Source organism: Meles meles, chromosome 6, assembly GCF_922984935.1.
Source record: "Meles meles chromosome 6, mMelMel3.1 paternal haplotype, whole genome shotgun sequence".
In the NCBI taxonomy this organism is placed as follows: Eukaryota; Metazoa; Chordata; class Mammalia; order Carnivora; family Mustelidae; genus Meles; species Meles meles.
This window is the reverse complement of record NC_060071.1, coordinates 34,506,004-34,523,235: the sequence shown is the minus strand read 5'-3', so window position 1 is coordinate 34,523,235 and position 17,232 is coordinate 34,506,004. Positions and strand designations below refer to the sequence as shown.

At 53.0% G+C, this 17,232-nt stretch overlaps 1 protein-coding gene across 7 annotated transcripts; it reads right to left on the bottom strand.

Annotated features, from left to right (window-relative positions):
• Nucleotides 1-5,592: 5,592 nt before the first annotated feature.
• On the bottom strand, nt 5,593-17,110 carry STOML1 (stomatin like 1). 7 transcript variants are annotated; one of them, XM_046009823.1, is made up of 8 exons: nt 16,710-17,110; nt 15,716-15,773; nt 13,338-13,444; nt 12,200-12,349; nt 11,688-11,891; nt 7,630-7,825; nt 7,013-7,225; nt 5,593-6,496 (listed from the first exon to the last, which is right to left on the bottom strand). In XM_046009823.1, exons 4-8 carry the CDS (start codon nt 12,278-12,280, stop codon nt 6,303-6,305), a joined length of 888 nt encoding a protein of 295 aa, XP_045865779.1. In that variant the 5' UTR covers nt 12,281-12,349; nt 13,338-13,444; nt 15,716-15,773; nt 16,710-17,110; the 3' UTR covers nt 5,593-6,302. The 7 variants fall into 7 exon arrangements, with proteins under 7 accessions (XP_045865779.1, XP_045865780.1, XP_045865778.1 ...); XM_046009824.1 differs by having other exon boundaries at nt 15,716-16,339; nt 16,871-17,110; XM_046009822.1 differs by having other exon boundaries at nt 15,716-17,110.
• Between the last annotated feature and the right edge of the window lie 122 nt (nt 17,111-17,232).

The following is a 17,232-nucleotide window of genomic DNA, read 5'->3' as shown; positions in this document are numbered from 1 at the left end:
GTAGTCCTGGGAAAGCAGTACCGAGTCCCCGAGCTCCTCAGAGACCTACATGAAAGTTTAAAGCCCAAGAAGCGGTCTGGTTCCAAAATGCAAAAACTGTACAATAACCCAGATTAATAAATGTTTAATGAAATGTCTACAGCATGTCGTCAATTGTTAATTTATGTCATTAATTCTGCGTCAGCTTCTTTAATTATTAAATGTTGTGTTCATAAGAATTTCATTACATTTGGAAATAATTTGTGGATTAGATTTTTTTTTAAGATTTTATTTATTTATTTGACAGACAGAGATCTAAAGTAGGCAGAGAGGCAGGCGGAGAGAGAGGAGGAAGCAGGCTCCCTGCTGAGCAGAGAGCCCGATGCGGGGCTCAATCCCAGGACCCTGGGATCATGACCTGAGCCGAAGGCAGAGGCTTCAACCCACTGAGCCACCCAGGTGCCCCGTGGATTAGATTTTTTTAAAAACTCTGTGAGCACTTCAAGAATGCGAATGAATACCGGAGAGCACTGCGAACTCATGGATAATTATACTGTGAACGAATTACTCTTAGCCAAATAATTTCCAAGGCAGACTTACAAAAATCACTTCATATTATTTTACAGTGATGTGTTATATTTAATGCAGCAATTCTGGGATTTTAATAATTGATTTGGGGAGGAACTTCCAAAAGTAACAGAACTTCATCCTACGGACATCTTAAAATGGCTTTTGATACAATTAGCCCCATTTTACGGATTTAACTCTGTGCTCTGCAGTTTCCTAGTCACGCTAGTCAACCTCCCCAGTTTCTCCTGGCCAAGTCCTCCTGCCTTCCTATTTCCACCCCCCCCTTACCCACTATCACCAACAGGCCCACATCTTGTTGTATGTCTGTCTGTGTGTGTGTGTGTGTGTGTGTGTGTGTGTGTGTGTGTGTGTGTGTGTGCGCGCGCCTCGTCAACCAAGGTACACGTTGCCCAGGCTCTTACCCCTCTTGGTTTGCTCACCACTCAGGTTGTTCCATTGCCTCCTAAGGATCCCGGGATGGCTTCTGGAATGGGGGAAGCAGCAATCCTCCACATCGCCACCAGGTGGTGCCACAAGCTCAAGCCTGAGGTTCTGTGGGAGGCCTTCAAGGAGCCAGAGCTGGGAGGCCCCCGGGGGCACTCCCCAGGCTGCTTCTTCTCCGGGGTGATTCTGGCCCCTCCCCGGGCGAGCCACATGACCTGTTTTCACCACTGTGGTTTGACTCCTGCTCCCTCTCTGTCCCAGTCTCCCACCTGTGTTTGTCTCTTGGGGTTCCTGTCTCCCTCTCTCTCTGCCCCTCCCCCACCTTGTGTTTTCTTTCTCTCTCTCTCTCTCTCCCCTTCTTTCAAATAAATAAAATTTAAAAAACAAAAGAAACAAACAAAAAACCAGCTGCTGGTGACTATTACATGGCAGACACTTTGCCAGGCTCTAGGACAATCAGTGAAAGGTCAGTGAAGGCAAGTCAGAGTCCCAGTGTAGAGGCAGAAGCTCCCAGCAGAGAAGGGCTGTGGTAGGTGAGCCCTTTTATCCACTGCTTCCTCCTTCTCCCCTCTCTTTCCCCCTTTCCTCCCTTCCCCTTTCTTCGTTCCAAAAACCACTCACCAGAAAGAGCCAGAAGTGTTCTCCTCTCAGTTCCCATCCCTTCCATACACAAATCTCCCAAAGGCCACCTCCTCATTACTCTCATTTCAAGGTTTTGGGGGCCCCACGAGGGGCTAAGCCAGGGCCTTGAGTGAGTGACCCAATGACAGATCTTCCCACCAACCATGTGTTGGGGCCCTGGGTGCGTTGGATTATAATATGGTTTTTCACCTTCGCCCAGATATTTACTCCATCCTTATTTTCTCTTTCTTTCTCTGGGGTAAGGGATCACTCCATTTGTCCACAATTAACCCCTCCATCAGGCTCAGGTCCTACTACCTTCTCTTGCCCCCCCCCCACCCCTACCTCTTTCTCTCTTCCTACTGGATCTTAACTCTCATGGCCCTCAAGTGCCCACCTCCATGCCAGCCAATGCAATTAGACAAGAGAAAGCATCTTAAAACCTTGATAGGAGGAGATGAAGTTTTCACATTTGCAGACAACTGTGTACTGAAGGTGAAATTCTCTGAAGAAAAATACAGTAAGTTAGTGAGGGGCAAAATTCCCACAGAGCTATAAATTGCATCCTCATCGATATTATAATGGAAGGAAAGACCTTATTTACAGTAGTGTCAGAAAAGATAAAGTACTTCGGAATAAATAAGAAATGTTCAAAACCAATATGAAAAACATTATAAAACTTCTGAAGAACACAAAAGACTTAAAAACAGGCCACGGTCATGGATCCGTAGACTCAATATCACGATTGCGATTTTTCATGCATTTCTTCACACAATAATGGGATGCCAATAAAGATACTGACAAAAGACACGTGCCCAGTCAGCATATAAAGAGGCTCGAAACCATCAATCACACCAATTACAAGGCCTGACATGGAAAAGACAGGCTCAGTGGGTTAAGCCTCTGCCTTTGACTTAGGTCATGATCTCAGGGTCCTGGGATCAAGCCTTGCATGGGGTTCTCTGCTCAGAGGGAGGCCTGCTTCTCCCTCTCCCACTCCCCCTGCTTGTGTTCCCTCTCTTGCTATCTGTCAAATAAGTAAATAAAATCTTTTAAAAAAATACTACTAATCCACAGCAATGGAAGAGCCGAGATCGTTGGTGGCCTGGGGCTCGGGGAGGGGGCAGGGGCTGGGGAAGGAACTGGAGGGAACTTTGTGAGTTGATGGAAATGTTCTGCATCTTGATTGTATTGGCTGATGGTTACACAGTATTCACATTTGTCAAAACCTATCAAGCACTACATTTAGAACGGGTGCATCTCATTGTAGTATACTTTTATTTTTTTATTTTTTTAGATTTTACTTATTTATTTGACAGATAGAGATCACAAGTAGGGAGAGAGGCAGGCAGAGAGAGAGAGGAGGAAGCAGGCTCCCTGCCAAGCAGAGAGCCCGACGCGGGGCTCGATCCCAGGACCCTGGGATCATGACCTGAGCAAAAGGCAGAGGCTTTAACCCACTGAGCCACCCAGGCGCCCCTGTAGTATACTTTTTAAAAAAAGTAAATGCTGGAGGAAGACAGCAAAAACCCTGTGCTTTTGAAAATCCAAGTTAAAGAGTGATGAACAACTGGACAATAATAATAAAAACCCTCCACTGAGATGCAGTTTTTCACTTATGAAATTGTCAAAAAAATCCAGAAGTTTAATAACACCCTGTGCTGGCATGGCTGTGAGGAAAAGCACACTGAATCACTAATCAGGGGAGTGTAAATTGGAATAAGCCCTTAAAGAGGTCATTTGTACAATACTTGTTTAATTACAGATGCTTGAACCTAGCTATTTCCCTTCTGGAATTTTATCCTACATTAAAGGTCATTACTGCAGCGTTGTTTAAAATAGCAAAATCCCCAAAATAACCTAAATGTCCATCAATGCAGACAGGTTAAATTAACTTGCATCCAAACAATGGAATCCTATGTAACTACAAAATGCAGTGGGGAAAGTCTGTGTGTGCTATTATGGAAAGATCCTCAAGGTTGTAATGTTAAGTGAATAAAGCAACATTATATTTGCCATGTATTTGTATTTTTTAAAAATCCAGAGGATATATATTTGGATTTTCTTGTGTATATATATGTGTGGAAAAAAAAAAAAAAAACTTCTGGAAGAATAACCAACAACCTAACATCAGCAGATACCTGTTTGGAGGAAGGTGTGGGAAATATGTGGATGGAGTCAGGAGTATGAGGGACGATTTTCATAGTATGCCTTTTTAATCTAAAAAAAAATTTGAATGATGTGACTATACCAGCTATTCAAAATTTACTTATTTTTTTAAAATAATATCAAAATAATACATTACACATATGTCAATGTGAGCATTTTACTTATCGTTATCCACAAGGTTACCTTGTGGTAACCACACTAAGCAAGTCTAGTTCAGTGCAGGTACACATATGGTAGAGGTTACTGTTTCTATCCCCTGCTCTCCAAATCCACACGCAGCCGCCTCCCCCACCCCCGCCATACTTCAGGTTCCAGTTCCTGAAATCAGAGGCACTCAGCTGCCTCTTCCAGGTGTGTCCTCACTGGGGCTGTCCCCTCTGTGGCATGCTTTGTCCCATCTCTTTGCTTCTCTCCTCACCCTGCCCTGTGGCTGCAAGGGCATCACCTCATCTGAGAAGCCTCCTCTGACTGACACCCTCTCCCTCCCTCCTCACACACTATCGCCCTGAAGTGTCCCTTGCCTTCCCCAGCAGACTGCAAGGCCTGCTCAGTCCTCAAAGCCCAGGGGCCCTTGAACCTGCGGGCTCCCTTTCCTGGAGCGCCGGCCCCACCAAGGAATGAGTGCCCCTCAACACAGGGAAGGAGTGGCAGGCCTTACACCCCTCCTATGTAGACATCTGGGAGATTCGGTTTCCTGTAAATGTTAAGTTGATCCTCCCACACCCACAAAGACAATCTGAGTTTCAGTTTCTCCTAAGCTTTCATGAGGAAGACGTGGGGCTTTCCCATAAACTCCCAGTACACTGGGTGCCGCTGCCGTGGGGGAAGGAATTGATGAGCAGCTCATGCATGAAGCTCACAGTCCAGCAGGGAGGGAGGCACCGATACAAGGAATGGTAATACACATAGTGGGGAATGGACGTGACAGCCCCAACATGGAGGGGGGCCCCATGGAGGGCGGAGGACCATGCCCCACTAGGCCCGGAGAGTGGTGGGAAGGTGGCTGGTGGGGGCGGGAAGGACTGCAGGAAAGACAGTCTCCAGCTGAGGGCAGAGCAGGGGCAGGTGGCTGGCCGCTGAAACCTGAACCCCAAGGCCACCTAGTCCACACTAAGAGGATTTCCCAGAGAAGGGAAAACGCAGGCACTGGCAGAAACAAAGGGGGAAAACTAGACAGTGCCAGGGGAGCTAGAGAGGCCCCGAGGGGAACAGCCTGGTGCCAGAGGACAAGCCCAGGGCTGTTTCACAAAGGGGAGGTCCCGATTTCTCTGGGTTTCTTTTTTCACAAGCCTTTCTGGGAAGTGAGATTGATTTCTTAGGGCTGAAGACGTAAAAGGCCCCCTCCCTGGGGTCCCTGGGGTTTGGGCTGGAGCACAGCGGCAGAAAGCTGGGCCAGGCTCCCAGGGCTAAAGACCTGGCCTGGCTTCTAGGCCCACTTCCTTTTGTTTCCTTCCCTTCTGCTGGTGGAGAAACAGGGACCCCGGCGGGTGGGGAGAGGCCAGGAGCTGACAGCAAATCTGACTCCTCTCCTGACTGTGATCAGACGACCCCTCGGGAGGGTGTTTGCAGGACCAGCCCTGACACACCCATACCCTCTCTTTCCTAGCCAACTTCTACCCCAAAGAGGAACAGAAGAGCCCATACCTGCCCTAGGGTCTCTGAAACCCTTGGCAGGAGGGGAACTGTGGGTGACTCACACGCATATATTAAGGGTGTGTCAGCCTCCCAGCCCTGGTCCTTGCCCAGGTGGCAGTAGGGGCATGGCCTCAGGGACTCCCCAACCCACCCCGTGCCCCCACCTCTCTTCAATACATTGTAAACAGCACATTTATTGGTGGTTTGCCAACCTCTGGTAAAAAGCACAGAACAGCAGGGCTCTCCTACATGCTGCCCTGTCAGGCATGCAAGACGGAGCTGGAGGACGAGTCAAGACATCTTCAGGAGCAGGGCCAGACACAGAGAAGGCCCCACGCTTTTCCATCCCCACTGCCGACTAGCCTGGGCCTAGAGAGCAACCAGGAAGGCAGGCCCAGCTCGATCCCCAAATCCCTGCCCTGAAGTGACTCTTCTTGGTGGCTGCCCTCCTTCTCCACCACTCAACCTCTCTGGTCCCCACCCTGGAGCTGGGACCTGAGCCACATGCTTGGCTCCTTCACACCAGCCTGAATCCATGCAGCCAGGCTATGTCTGCAGGCCCCGCCCCTCCAGTCAGGTCGCCAGCAGAGCGGACTGGCTTGGCTCTCGTTACCACACTGTGTACCTGGCTCAGGGCTGGGCATTCAGCCGGCGACCAGGATGGGCAAAGGCTTGTCCAGAGAAGCACTCTAGGTAAGGAGGGCAAGGCGGCCTGACAGAGTCTCTCCCAGCTCTGGTGTCGGCCCAGCCTCCATTCCTTGGCTCCTGGCTGAGGGGGGCCTCGGCAATTCAAGGTGTGGCGCCAGTGCCGCCTTCTCCTCTAGGATGCCTCCCTGGCTTGACGCCAGACTCGGAGCTGGGCTACGCACAGTCAGCCAACGCTGCTACTTCAGGGCCCTGAGGACAGCCTCCAGCTTCATGGCCACGGCCAGGTCACCCTTCACCTTTAGCCGCCCACTCATGTAGGCCCCCAGGGGCCGCAGCTCCCTGCACAGAAGGGCCCGCAGGTCTGCCTCGGTCATCTCCACCACCACGTCAGGGATGCCGTCAGGCACTCCATGTCCTACCCTCCCGTGCCCTGTGGAGGGAAAGAAAAATTGAGCATTGGTAGGGGGGACAGCTATGCAGCAGGGGGAAGGTCTGGTTAGCATGGCCCACTGGGAGGAGGAGAAAGTAACAGTCAGGTGTTCAGGTTCTAATTCCCTGAGTTCAAGTCTTATTGGCTGTAGGAGCACTGAGGGCCTCAGTTTCCAATTTGATGAAACGAGGAGGACGATCATCCCTGAAGACAGGCTCGAGGTGAGTAGTAGGGAGATCATGCATTGCATGTGCTCAGCACAGAGGCTGGCACGCAGTTGGCCTGCACTGTGTGCAGGGCTCGGGCTGCAACCATCAAAGTCGTCCTTCTCACAGAGACAGGCAGGGAGACAAACCCCCAGATTGTGCTGTCTGCACCCCAGACTGCTATGGTGTCCTCTAAACTTTGGCGGGAACAGAAGGATTTTAAATTTAAATTTTAAAAAGGACCATGGGGAGGGGCAGCTACAGGCACCCTGGCTGGGAAGGCGAGTGAGGGCAGGGAAGGCAGTGGCACCTGTAGTGAGGTCGAGGAAGTAGATGTTCTGGGCACCACTGGGCAGGATGACATTGAACTGGTAGCAAGCCCCGACTTGGCTGACCAGGGCCTCCGACAGGAAGGGCTGCAGAGCAGTCAGCAGTCCCTCCGCCACTGGCTGCTTTGGGCCGGGCACAGCACCAACAGGAGGGGCAGGCTGCTCGACTTCACTCACCATCTCCAAGGTGTCTGCTGGGGGTGGCCAATAGGGTTGGGGAAGGAAGCAGAGAGAAGAAAGTCAGGGTGCTCCCAAGGTCAGGCTCACTGTGACTTGCACTTCTCATGGCAGCTCCCTCTTATAGGCCCTTCAAGCCCGAGTTTGACTTCCTCCTCGGCTAAGAAGCAGCTCCTCAGCTTTCACCCTGGGTGCTGTCCCCTCCTCCCACAGAGGCTCCCGAAGGCCTCCACCCACTCAGACAGCTCCATTCGCCACCTTAGCTCCCGTCGGCTCAAGCAGCAGGGACAGCCTGAGCAGCTGGGCGGGTGTGCGCTGCACGAACATGCTCAGCTCAGTTAAGGGAATGGGCCCTGAGCCAGTGCAGGACACTGAGCTGAGCGCCCCAGGAGCACCTCCCCTTCTTTCTGGAGCTCCTTACCTGTCCCTGGGGCTGACAAGCCTCCTGCCATGGAGGACAGGCCTCCTCCCAGGAAGTGGAGGGCCAGCTGCTGGAGAGTGCTGTCCAAGTTGGGCCCCGCTGGGCTGTCCTGGGGTGGCTGGAGCACGGCCTCCACTGCCAGCTCTACCCGGTCCACCTCCAGCCCCCAGGCCCTGGTCACATCATTGATTTCCATCTGGAAAAGAGTGTAGGCAGAGAAATGGAATTAAGCCAACAAGCCATTTTGGGAGCACCTTCTTCAGTCTGGAGGCACCATGCCTCCTGTCCTGGGCCAGGCTCCCTCCTGAGGAACACAGGCAGAGGGCAAGTACATACAACCCAGAGCTGGCAACTGGTGTGAGTAACTAGGACCAGGCCTGACCCCCATGGAAGCCCAGGGAATGGGCAGTAATGCCGGGTGGAGCGGGGTCACCCCAGCCAAGGAGTACAGCAGGAAGGAAGACTATGATGTGATCTAAAAGAAATGGTGTTTCCATTTGATCATTTAACTGATTAAAATATACTTCTACATATTTGTCTTTGTTCCTGACTCAGCTCCTATGACCCTTGGGAATTGCCTGTGAGAAGAGTGATAAAGGGGTCTTCTATGAAGGTAAGAAAGGTGACTTTTGGACCCACTCAAGGGCGGGGGCTCGCTGCCAGGAGGACCAACTATGTGATTGGAGAGTTGGAACCTTCAGTCCCATCCTGAGCGATGACCAATGACTTGGTCCTCAATATGCAAAGAAGCCTCCAGAGAATTCCTAGAAGGACTGGGTTCCAGAACTTCCAGGGTGGTGAACGCCAGAGAGTGGGGTGCCTGGGGAGGACAGGAATGCTCCACACCCCTTCCCCAGACCTTGCCCTATGTCTGTCTTTGGTTGTTGATTCATAGCTTTTATCACATTCTTTAATAAACTGGTAGATGTACTTCCCGGAGTTCTGAGAGCCGCTCTAGCAAAAGGACCCAGGGAGGTGGCTGGAACCCTCAACTGGAGCCAGTCAGTGAGAAGCACAGACAACAGCCTGGAGCTTGTGACTGGCATCTTTAGTAAGGGATGGGGGGCAGTCTAGTGGGACTGAGCCTCTAACCCACGGGATCTGATGCTATCTCTTGGTAGACAGTGTTCAAAGTGAGTTGAATTCTAGGGATACCCTACCGGTGTCTGAAAATTGCTTGGTGCTGTGTATGTGGAAACCCCCCCTTCCCCACATCGAAATTGGGTCCAGGAACCCCACAAGAAGGACTCTTTCAGGCAATGGGAACAACATGTATAAAAGCCCGGACAGAAGAACCTGGAACATCTGGGGAAGTGTGAGTAACCACCGTTCCATTTAGCTAGACCCTCAAGTGTGGCTTGGGAGACTGGAGCAAGCGGAGGGCTCTGAGGTGGGCGGCCCCGCTCACTTGGCTTTATTCTGACACACGAGGAGCCTCGAGAGGAGTTCAGCAGGGGGGCAACCGCAGACCTGCTCGTTGGAAGCTCCTCCTGGCTGCTCCGTGGACACCGGATTGAAGGGGGCGGAGGGTGGGGACGTGGAGACCACGTGGGCCACTGTTTCAAAGTGCAGGCAGAAATGAGGCGGCTCTGGTGTTAGACGGAGAGGTGGCCGTGAAGCCGAGACACGTAGAAGACAGAGCACAACTCTGTCAACTCGATGCAGCTACAGCAAGACACCAGGGAAACAAGTAGGAAGCGTGGTGGCTGCCTGCCTGTGAGTGCTGGAGGGCGGAGAGGGGCCGGCTCTCTGGCATGGGCTCCTGCAGGATCGTGAGCACGGTGCTCACCTGGGGGAGCGAGCACACAGGCAGACATATGCTCAGCCATGGCTAGGGGAGGGAAGAGGACTATTTCTTTTTTCTTTAACATGTTCAGCTTGAAGTGTCTATGCAACAGCAACTGTCTGCCAGGCTGTTGGATAAACGGGGTCCAGGGCACAGGAGGGGAGCTGGAGCAGAGGGTTGTACATAATCAGTGTCCAGAAGCAGCACGAAGCCCGGCTGGATGAGCCCTCCCAGGAGGTCCTAGGCAAGAAGAGGCCATTGGCAGAACTTTGGAAACTGAAGGGCAGGAGAGCAAATAGTAAGCAGGAGTGAGCTGGAAGGAGGAAAAGCGGAAGTGGAATAATGGAAGCCAAGGGAGCAGAGGATCCGAGAGAGAGGGAGAGAGAAAGGAGGGTGCACAGAGTCAGAGGCTCCCCCCACGTGAAGCAAGCGTGGCGCTGAGAAGTGCCGGGAGCTAGCAGGAAGGAGGTCACGCTGCTGTCTTAGGAGTCTAGAGGAAGCCTAGACTGAGGATGGGCGAGGAGGGGGGAGAGGCGGGGGAAGTAGGGGAGAGCTATCAGGTGCTGGGTTGCCGAGAGAGTCTGTGCCCACGCCCACACAGAAAGGAGCGGAGGGAGGACTACCAGAAGCAGAAGCTGAGCCCTGAGCCCAGAGCACTGCCCACGCAGGGAGGAGCCTCAGAGGAAGAAGCACCGCTTGGCTTGCGGTGAGCAGAGGGACAGCACAGACTTGGAGGTTGAAGGGCTGATACTGGAGGAGTGAAAGGGTTCCTGTCCCAGGGGTCTGCCCCCTGAGGAGGAAGAGGCCAGGTTGCGGCACGGGAATGTAGTGTGTGGCGGCAGTGAATGGAAGCAAGCAACCGGTCTGGGGGAGGAGTGAGCAGCTCACCAGGGTCCAGCAAGGGAGACTGGAGAGTGTGAGTCCCTCCAGGGAGGAGGCAGAAAGAGGAGTGAGAATGAGAAATGTATGCCTGACCCAGGGCTTCTGGGAGGCAAACTAGTGTTCCTGAGACTTCGTTGTAACCACAGGCACTGACCCCACTCTAATAGGCACCAACTCAGTCTGGGCAACAGGCCCTAAATGACTAACATCCTGGTGTGGGGCTGACTTCCCCCAAACCGCCTCTCTCGGCTTTGTTGCACAACACTCCTGGTGTTCTGGTTTCGTTTCCTACCCGCCCCTGACAGCAATAAGGCCGAGATCAGCTTTCTCCTCTGAAAAGTACGCTAAAATGGAATGCGGTTTCATAAATAAAAGCTGTTATTAATTTGTTATCAACTGTAGAAGACGGCGCACTGGATTGAGGGTGGGGGTCGGGATAGCCAGTGATCTGGCTCTGGGCCAGCTCTACCCTTGCCATGGTTCTTGGGGGGCAACCAATAACTTCTGAGCCCTTAGTCTCCTCCTGCCAAAATAAAACCATAATATCAGCCCTCTGGCAGCAGAATGTGAAGTGGATACACGCGGGCAGCAAAAGGACTCATAGACCCTAAGACACTCTGCATGTGAGAACCGCCATCCCCAGCACAGCTGCATCTCCTTGGGAGCTTCCCTCACGGGGCTGGTTCACTTCTGGAAGGGACTGGGATCTCCAGGATTGGCATTACTGCCCCCCATTCCCGTCCTCAAACCTCAGGTCCCCAGGGGAAAACACAGCCAAGGGGACTAAGGGGAAACCTCACTCAGGGTCCACCAGGACACAGGAGAAAGCCCAAGGTGAGCCTGGGGATGAGGGGACATGCCACCACGTGTGACACATGCCACATTTCCACCCTGTCCTGTCACAGAAGGGATGAGAGGGGAATTCTGGTGTAGATAATGACCCACACGTGGAGAGACAAGAAAAAGGTCCAAAGGCCCTTGTGTCTCTTTGTTCTGTTCTGAACAAGGAACACAAAGCCCCAAGCGCACATGCTGCCCCGTGGAGCCCGGAATTCCCCAGGTGACTGTGCTGGGAGGGCCCCCACTCCTTTCACCCCCACTGCCCGCCTCCGAGGCCCAGTATTGTCATGGCAACGCCTGCAGAGTGGTGAAGGGTAGAACCCCAGCAGTTAGGGAGGGCCCCAGAATCTGGATTAGGCCATGCCCCTCTCAGGGCCCTGGTGCCTCTCCAAGACAAGCTTGCCCAAGACCACTATGCTCTGCACCCGTCTTCTGTTCCTCAGTCCCACCCAGACTGCTGGCTCTTCCAAAGTTGGAGTTCATGGTAAACTGAGGCCCAGAGCTGCCCAGGAGCTCACCACTGACCTCTACCATGTGAACAGCTGCCTACCAGGAGCTGGTCGCTGATCTTGAGCTTCTCCATCTGGATCTCCCGCAGAGGCCTCTTGAGCAGGGCCTTGGTCATAGCGTTCTGGGCCGTCATGCGCGTGGCCATGTTCAGGTCCTTCACAGTCATCACAGACAATACCGGATCCCAGATGCGGAACTGGACATCAGCCCCCACGGACAGCACAGCTCCATCCTTGGAGGCCAGCTGTTGGGGGAGGTCGTGAAAGAGGAGATACTCAAAGGGCTGGTGCTGTAGGGAGGTCTGGCCCACCAAGACCACCCAGCTAGACCCGCCCTCCTGGTACCTAGCTCCTCAAAGGGAAAATCACGTCCCCAAGTGCATGTCAGTAGGTACATTGAGCAAGGATGTCCTCCCAGCCTTCTTCCTCAACTTTTCTGGTTTCTTCCACCACCCTGCCCCTGATGGCTACTCATCACCATGGAATTGGCTCCCACAATCATGCTGCACAAGCCCCCACTCCCTCTGTCTGGGGGAGCCGAAAAGATCCTCACCTTGCAGGGAGGGACATTGAAAGCACGTGTCCTCAAATCTACCCGCTGGAAGGAGTCAATGAAGGGCAAGAGCAGAACCATGCCGGGCCCCTGAGGGGTGCGGATCCGGCCCAGTCGAAACACGATCACCCGCTCATAGGTGGGCACAATCTGTTCAAGAGGATGAGAGAGAGGGGTGAAAGTCCTGGGACTAGGCTCACAATGGCGTCTGCCCAGATACCCCCCTCCCCTCTCTCTCCTTTGCCTTGGTCGGTGTCAGACATCCTTAGATCTTTTTGGAAGAGAAAACCAAGGCTCTGAGATTGGTTAAATGATTTGCTCAAAAATGATTTGCCTTGGTCGGTGTCAGACATCCTTAGATCTTTTGGGAAGAGAAAACCAAGGCTCTGAGATTGGTTAAATGATTTGCTCAAAAATCACAGAGCCCCCGAGTGAAACAGGCAAGATTTGAGTGCAGTTCTGAATGACTCCAACCCCAACCAAAGGGCTTGGTCAACTTTAGAAGTAAATAAGTCCAAATTGAGAAATGAAGGCCCAGAGAGGCAAAGTGACTTGCCCAGGGTCACACAGTGTTTGTTTCAGTGGCAGCTTTATAACTAGGATTTAGCACCTTCTAAAGACTTCCTTCCAGACCACACCAAACCCGAAGGCTTTCTAGAAAAGTTGACTGTTTCCTAGGGCCACACAAAGGGCACAGCCTGCCTGGGCTTCCACCTTCACTGCAGCTCTCAGATACGATCTTTAAGTACAGCTCCAGCTTTCCCCTCTGCACCAGCCTTTGTTAAAAACCAGACCTGAATTTCTATTACTCATTACCTACTGGGCCAAGTGGAGTAGTTTTCAGTTCAAATTTCAGCCTAACCCAAAGAAAGGAAGATGTGGCAAAGACATCTGTGTGCACCTTAAAGCCAGCATCCAGACCCCAGAACTTGGGCATTTGGGAAGGCTTGTTTGCCACTCACTGGCTCCCAGTATGACTTTGGGCAAGCCTGAGCCTATTTCCTCATCTGAAAGATACAAATGAAGAAACCCAGACCAGCCCATTTCACTGCGATGTGATAATATAATATTCAGGGGAAGAGGACAGAGGATGGAGAGTGGGGCCCAATCCCCCAGAGTATGACCCAGCCAGCCTTACCTTCAAGGCGAACCAGCCGGAAATGGGGAAAGTGATCAGCAGCAGCAAGAACCCCAGGAAACTGATGAGGCCGTGGCAGAGGTAGGAGGGCCAGCTCTGGGGCGCGTCTGGGGACAAGAGAGCAGAGGCAGTCAGGGAACACCAACCAGTGCTGGCAGGACAGGAGCAGGCTGAGTGAAGTTGGTCAAGTGCACCTTTGGCCCACCTCCCCCTTCAGCAGCTAGTCCCTTCTCGGAGCTCTCAGTTGCCTCCTTGCCTCATTTCTGTCTTTAGCCAGATGCTAGTGAAGAACGTTCCCTCCTCCCACACATCAAAACTAATCTGCCTGGAGTCCCACCTCCACAAGGCCGAGTCTCTGCTAGGCAACAGCCTTCAGATTTGAGAAGCCAATCCATGTGATGCTCTCCTCACCAGGGATCTGGATCAATTCTCTTGTCTGATAGATAGTGCTTCCCATACCTGGCACAGAGCCAGAAGCACCCAGGCATCTGTAAACACTGTGCTGGGGCTGAACTGAATGCTGGTGGTAGAACATATTCCTCTTCCACCATCAGCCCCAGAAGTGTGTTTTCTTCCTCTTGGAGATAATGCCTTAGGCTATCCTAATGCTTAGGATAAAGCATTAATGGCTCAACAGGAACCATAGGTGAGGGTGAAGATGTTGTTCACTAGCTCACAACTCACGCCCCCCTTTAATGCCCTAAGGACTATCAAATACTTGAAGTGACTTCGGGTAGGAGGTGGGAACGAGGAAGATGAGGCTCATCTGAGATCAGAGGTCCTGGCTCCTTGGAGAACCAAGAGCCCACGATGAAAATGGAGCTGAGAGCCCCAGAATCTAGCACGGTTATCCTCTGGTATATTTCTCCTCCCAAGCCTGGGCAGGAAGCAGACAAGAGCTTTTGCTCAGTACTTCCAGGAACACTATGACCTCTGGGCTCTCCAAACCCCAGGATGCTTTCCTGTCTGACTCTGACCCCTGTGGCTCCTGCAGGAAAGGAAGCCTTGGAGAGGGTCAGCTGTCATTACAGGAGGGTCAGGAGACCCTCCTGCAACCAGAAATCCTCCAGGGTTTGCCTGTCGGGCTGCGTCATGTGGGATCTGGCCCTGGGGCCAAGGGAATCCCTCAAGGCTCTGGAGCAAGAGACGACCAAAGCTGACACAACAGGCAGCCGAGGGCCTGCCCATATCCACCAAGAAATAGGAAGATGTTTAAACTCCAGGCATCTGGAATCAAGATTTTGCCATTTCTCTGCGGCCAAGCACCCTTAGAGCGCTGGTGACCTCCCATGACGAGACTCTGGGGTCTTTCTGGTCAAAATGGGAATTTGAGGTGTCTCCTGCGTGGCCCAGTCAGTGAATCTGCCGACTGTAGGTTTCTGCTCAGGTCATGATCTCAGTTCCTGAGATCTGCTCCCATCTGCTTGAGATTCTCTCCCTCTCCCTCCGCCCGCCCTCCCGCCCTCTCTCTCTCTCAAATAAATAAATACATCTTCAAAATGAGAAATTTGAAATCCCTTCCCAGGCTTAAAGAAAGGACTGATAAGTGCCGAGAGGATAAAGGAAGGGATGAGGCCTGTTAGAAGATGACAGAGCTCCGGGCCAGCAGCCCAGTAGCCCTAGGGAGGGCGGGTGAGCGCTAGCATCCCAATGCCTGGTCCAGCCCCTTCTCCACGCCCCGTAGCCACACTCGGTGTCTCCTCTTAGGGCGCGAGGGCGCCAGACCGGCTGACTCCTGAAGGTACCAGCCGGTCCCCGCCCCGGGTCCGCTGTGCTGGGCGGCCACTCACCGGCCCCCGGCCCCACGCCGCCCCGCTCCGGGGACAAGCAGCCCTTCTGCGAGCCCAGGAAGCCGAAGCTTGACTGCTGGAAACGGTCAAAGTCCCCCAGGGGCAGCGCCCGGTACCCGGACCTGCCGAGCATGGCTCTTAACAGGGGCACGCCCCGCGCCCCCGCACGGTGCCAGGCCAGAGAAGCCGGCCACTATCCGGCCCGCCCCTGTCGGCCGCAGCTTCCGGTCTCACTGGCCACGGGCGCAGGAGGCGGCGGCTAGCCGGGCCGGCTCCCGCTATCCCACAGCGCCCCCTGCGCCGGGAGGACCGAGCCCGCAGGAGTCGTGCTCCCGCCGGGCCTTGGAAAAGGAGCTGGAAGGCAAGGTGAGCTTTGCGAGTGGGATTTCAGAGCCGAATTTCCTCCAGAATCAAGGAAATGCTACCAGCCTTCTCAGCATTCCCGCTCCAAAGTCACATACTGGGGTGGGAGTGTGTGGGGTGTCTTATCTAGAATCAGGGTTTCTCCTGGGCACAGCCCGCAAATTATTCCTCCTTGCGTTCCCACAACACGGCAAGCCTGGTTCAGAATGGATCTCAACACTTAACCTGTTGAATGAGCCCGTAGCCAGCCTCACGTGGTCAAGGTGGGGCGGGAGGGCCTTAACTTTGGCACAAAAAGAGAAATTTCATGTGCAGACCTCAGGGAGCACAGCAAGTGAGGAAGGAGGGGACAGCACAGAGCATCCCAGAGCAGGCCCTCCAGAGTATCACAAAAATCCAGAAACAGCACACCCCTTGATCCAGAGGTAACCTGACCTAGAGGTAACTTGCCTCTCCATGGCTTGAGAAAATCTAAATGCAAATGGTAAATTTACTCTGAGAAGCAATGATTTTCAACATGGAGTTTAAAATGTTGCTCTCTTTGAAAGTGATTAATAAGAAATTAATAAAGATTTCCTTGTCTCAGCCACATGACAGCCCTGCCTCCTCAGACCCAACAGGGACCCTTCCAGGTTCCTTCTGCAGCTGCTGCTCACCATCTTTGGCTTTTCCTAGTTCAATGGCCCAATTCTAAAGCCCGGAGGCTGGAGGGTAGGGTAAGGCCCCTGAGGCCTCACAGGGTCCTGGGAAGTTGGCTCTCCCTCCCTTTCCCTTTCCCCACACAGGCCAGAAGATCAGCTTTACGGGAGCAGGGTTCCATCACCATTCCTAGTCGGCTGCAAACTGGAACTGAGCACAGAATTGTACCAGAAGTTAGCACAGTGGTTGGGATGGTTTGATGTTTGAAGCCAGAGCCTTTGGCCCAGTGAAGCTGCCTAGAGGTGTTTTCTCCCCTCACCAGCTGAGAGCTGGCATGCTTCTCCTTTGGTCAAGAGCTAACTTGCTCTGTCCTCACTGTCTTCGTATCTGCTCACCACCTCTCCTCCTTCCCTCCCTGCTCCTCTGCCTCAGACTCACCAATCTCTCTAGCTGTCACCCAAGGCACCGTCCTGTTCCCCTCAGCCCCACTCAGTGTCCTCCCAGCATCTCTCAGATCCCTCCTCTGCATCCCACAACCATTGTCGTAGACCAGGCCACCGTCCTAGGTTGTCAGACTTACCGTCCCAACATGCATTTTGGATCATGTTTCTGGGTTCTAAACTCACTGTCACCCACCTGGTCCAATTTCTTAGCTCTGATCCCCCTCATGGGTCCCCTCTTAAATCTGAAAATAACGAAATAATGAAAACTAGTTTTTAAACAGACTCTCCTGTTTCAAACCTGCAGGCCTTGGCACGTGCTGTTCCAAGCTCTCCCCGACCCATCCCAAGTTCCTTCAAGTCCCAGCTGAGGATCTCCTTTCCAGCCAGTCCCTCTATTGTGTGAAAACCTCTGTTTGGGTAACTGTTGCTCTTCCATTAGACCTGGAGTTCCTCCAAAGCAGAGCCACCGCGGCTCAACTCAGCTACTGGGCCCAAAGCCTAGGGCGGCCGCCGCCTTCTTTCTACTCTGCTCTGCCAAAGTCTCTTTACCCCCAGGTCAGCTGAGCGTCTCCTCTGCTCCCAATCCTCCCTTCGGCTCTGGGCGTGTCCTCCAAGGCCGCCGCCTGTCTCTCCGCCCCTAGAACCGCCCCTCGCTCTGTC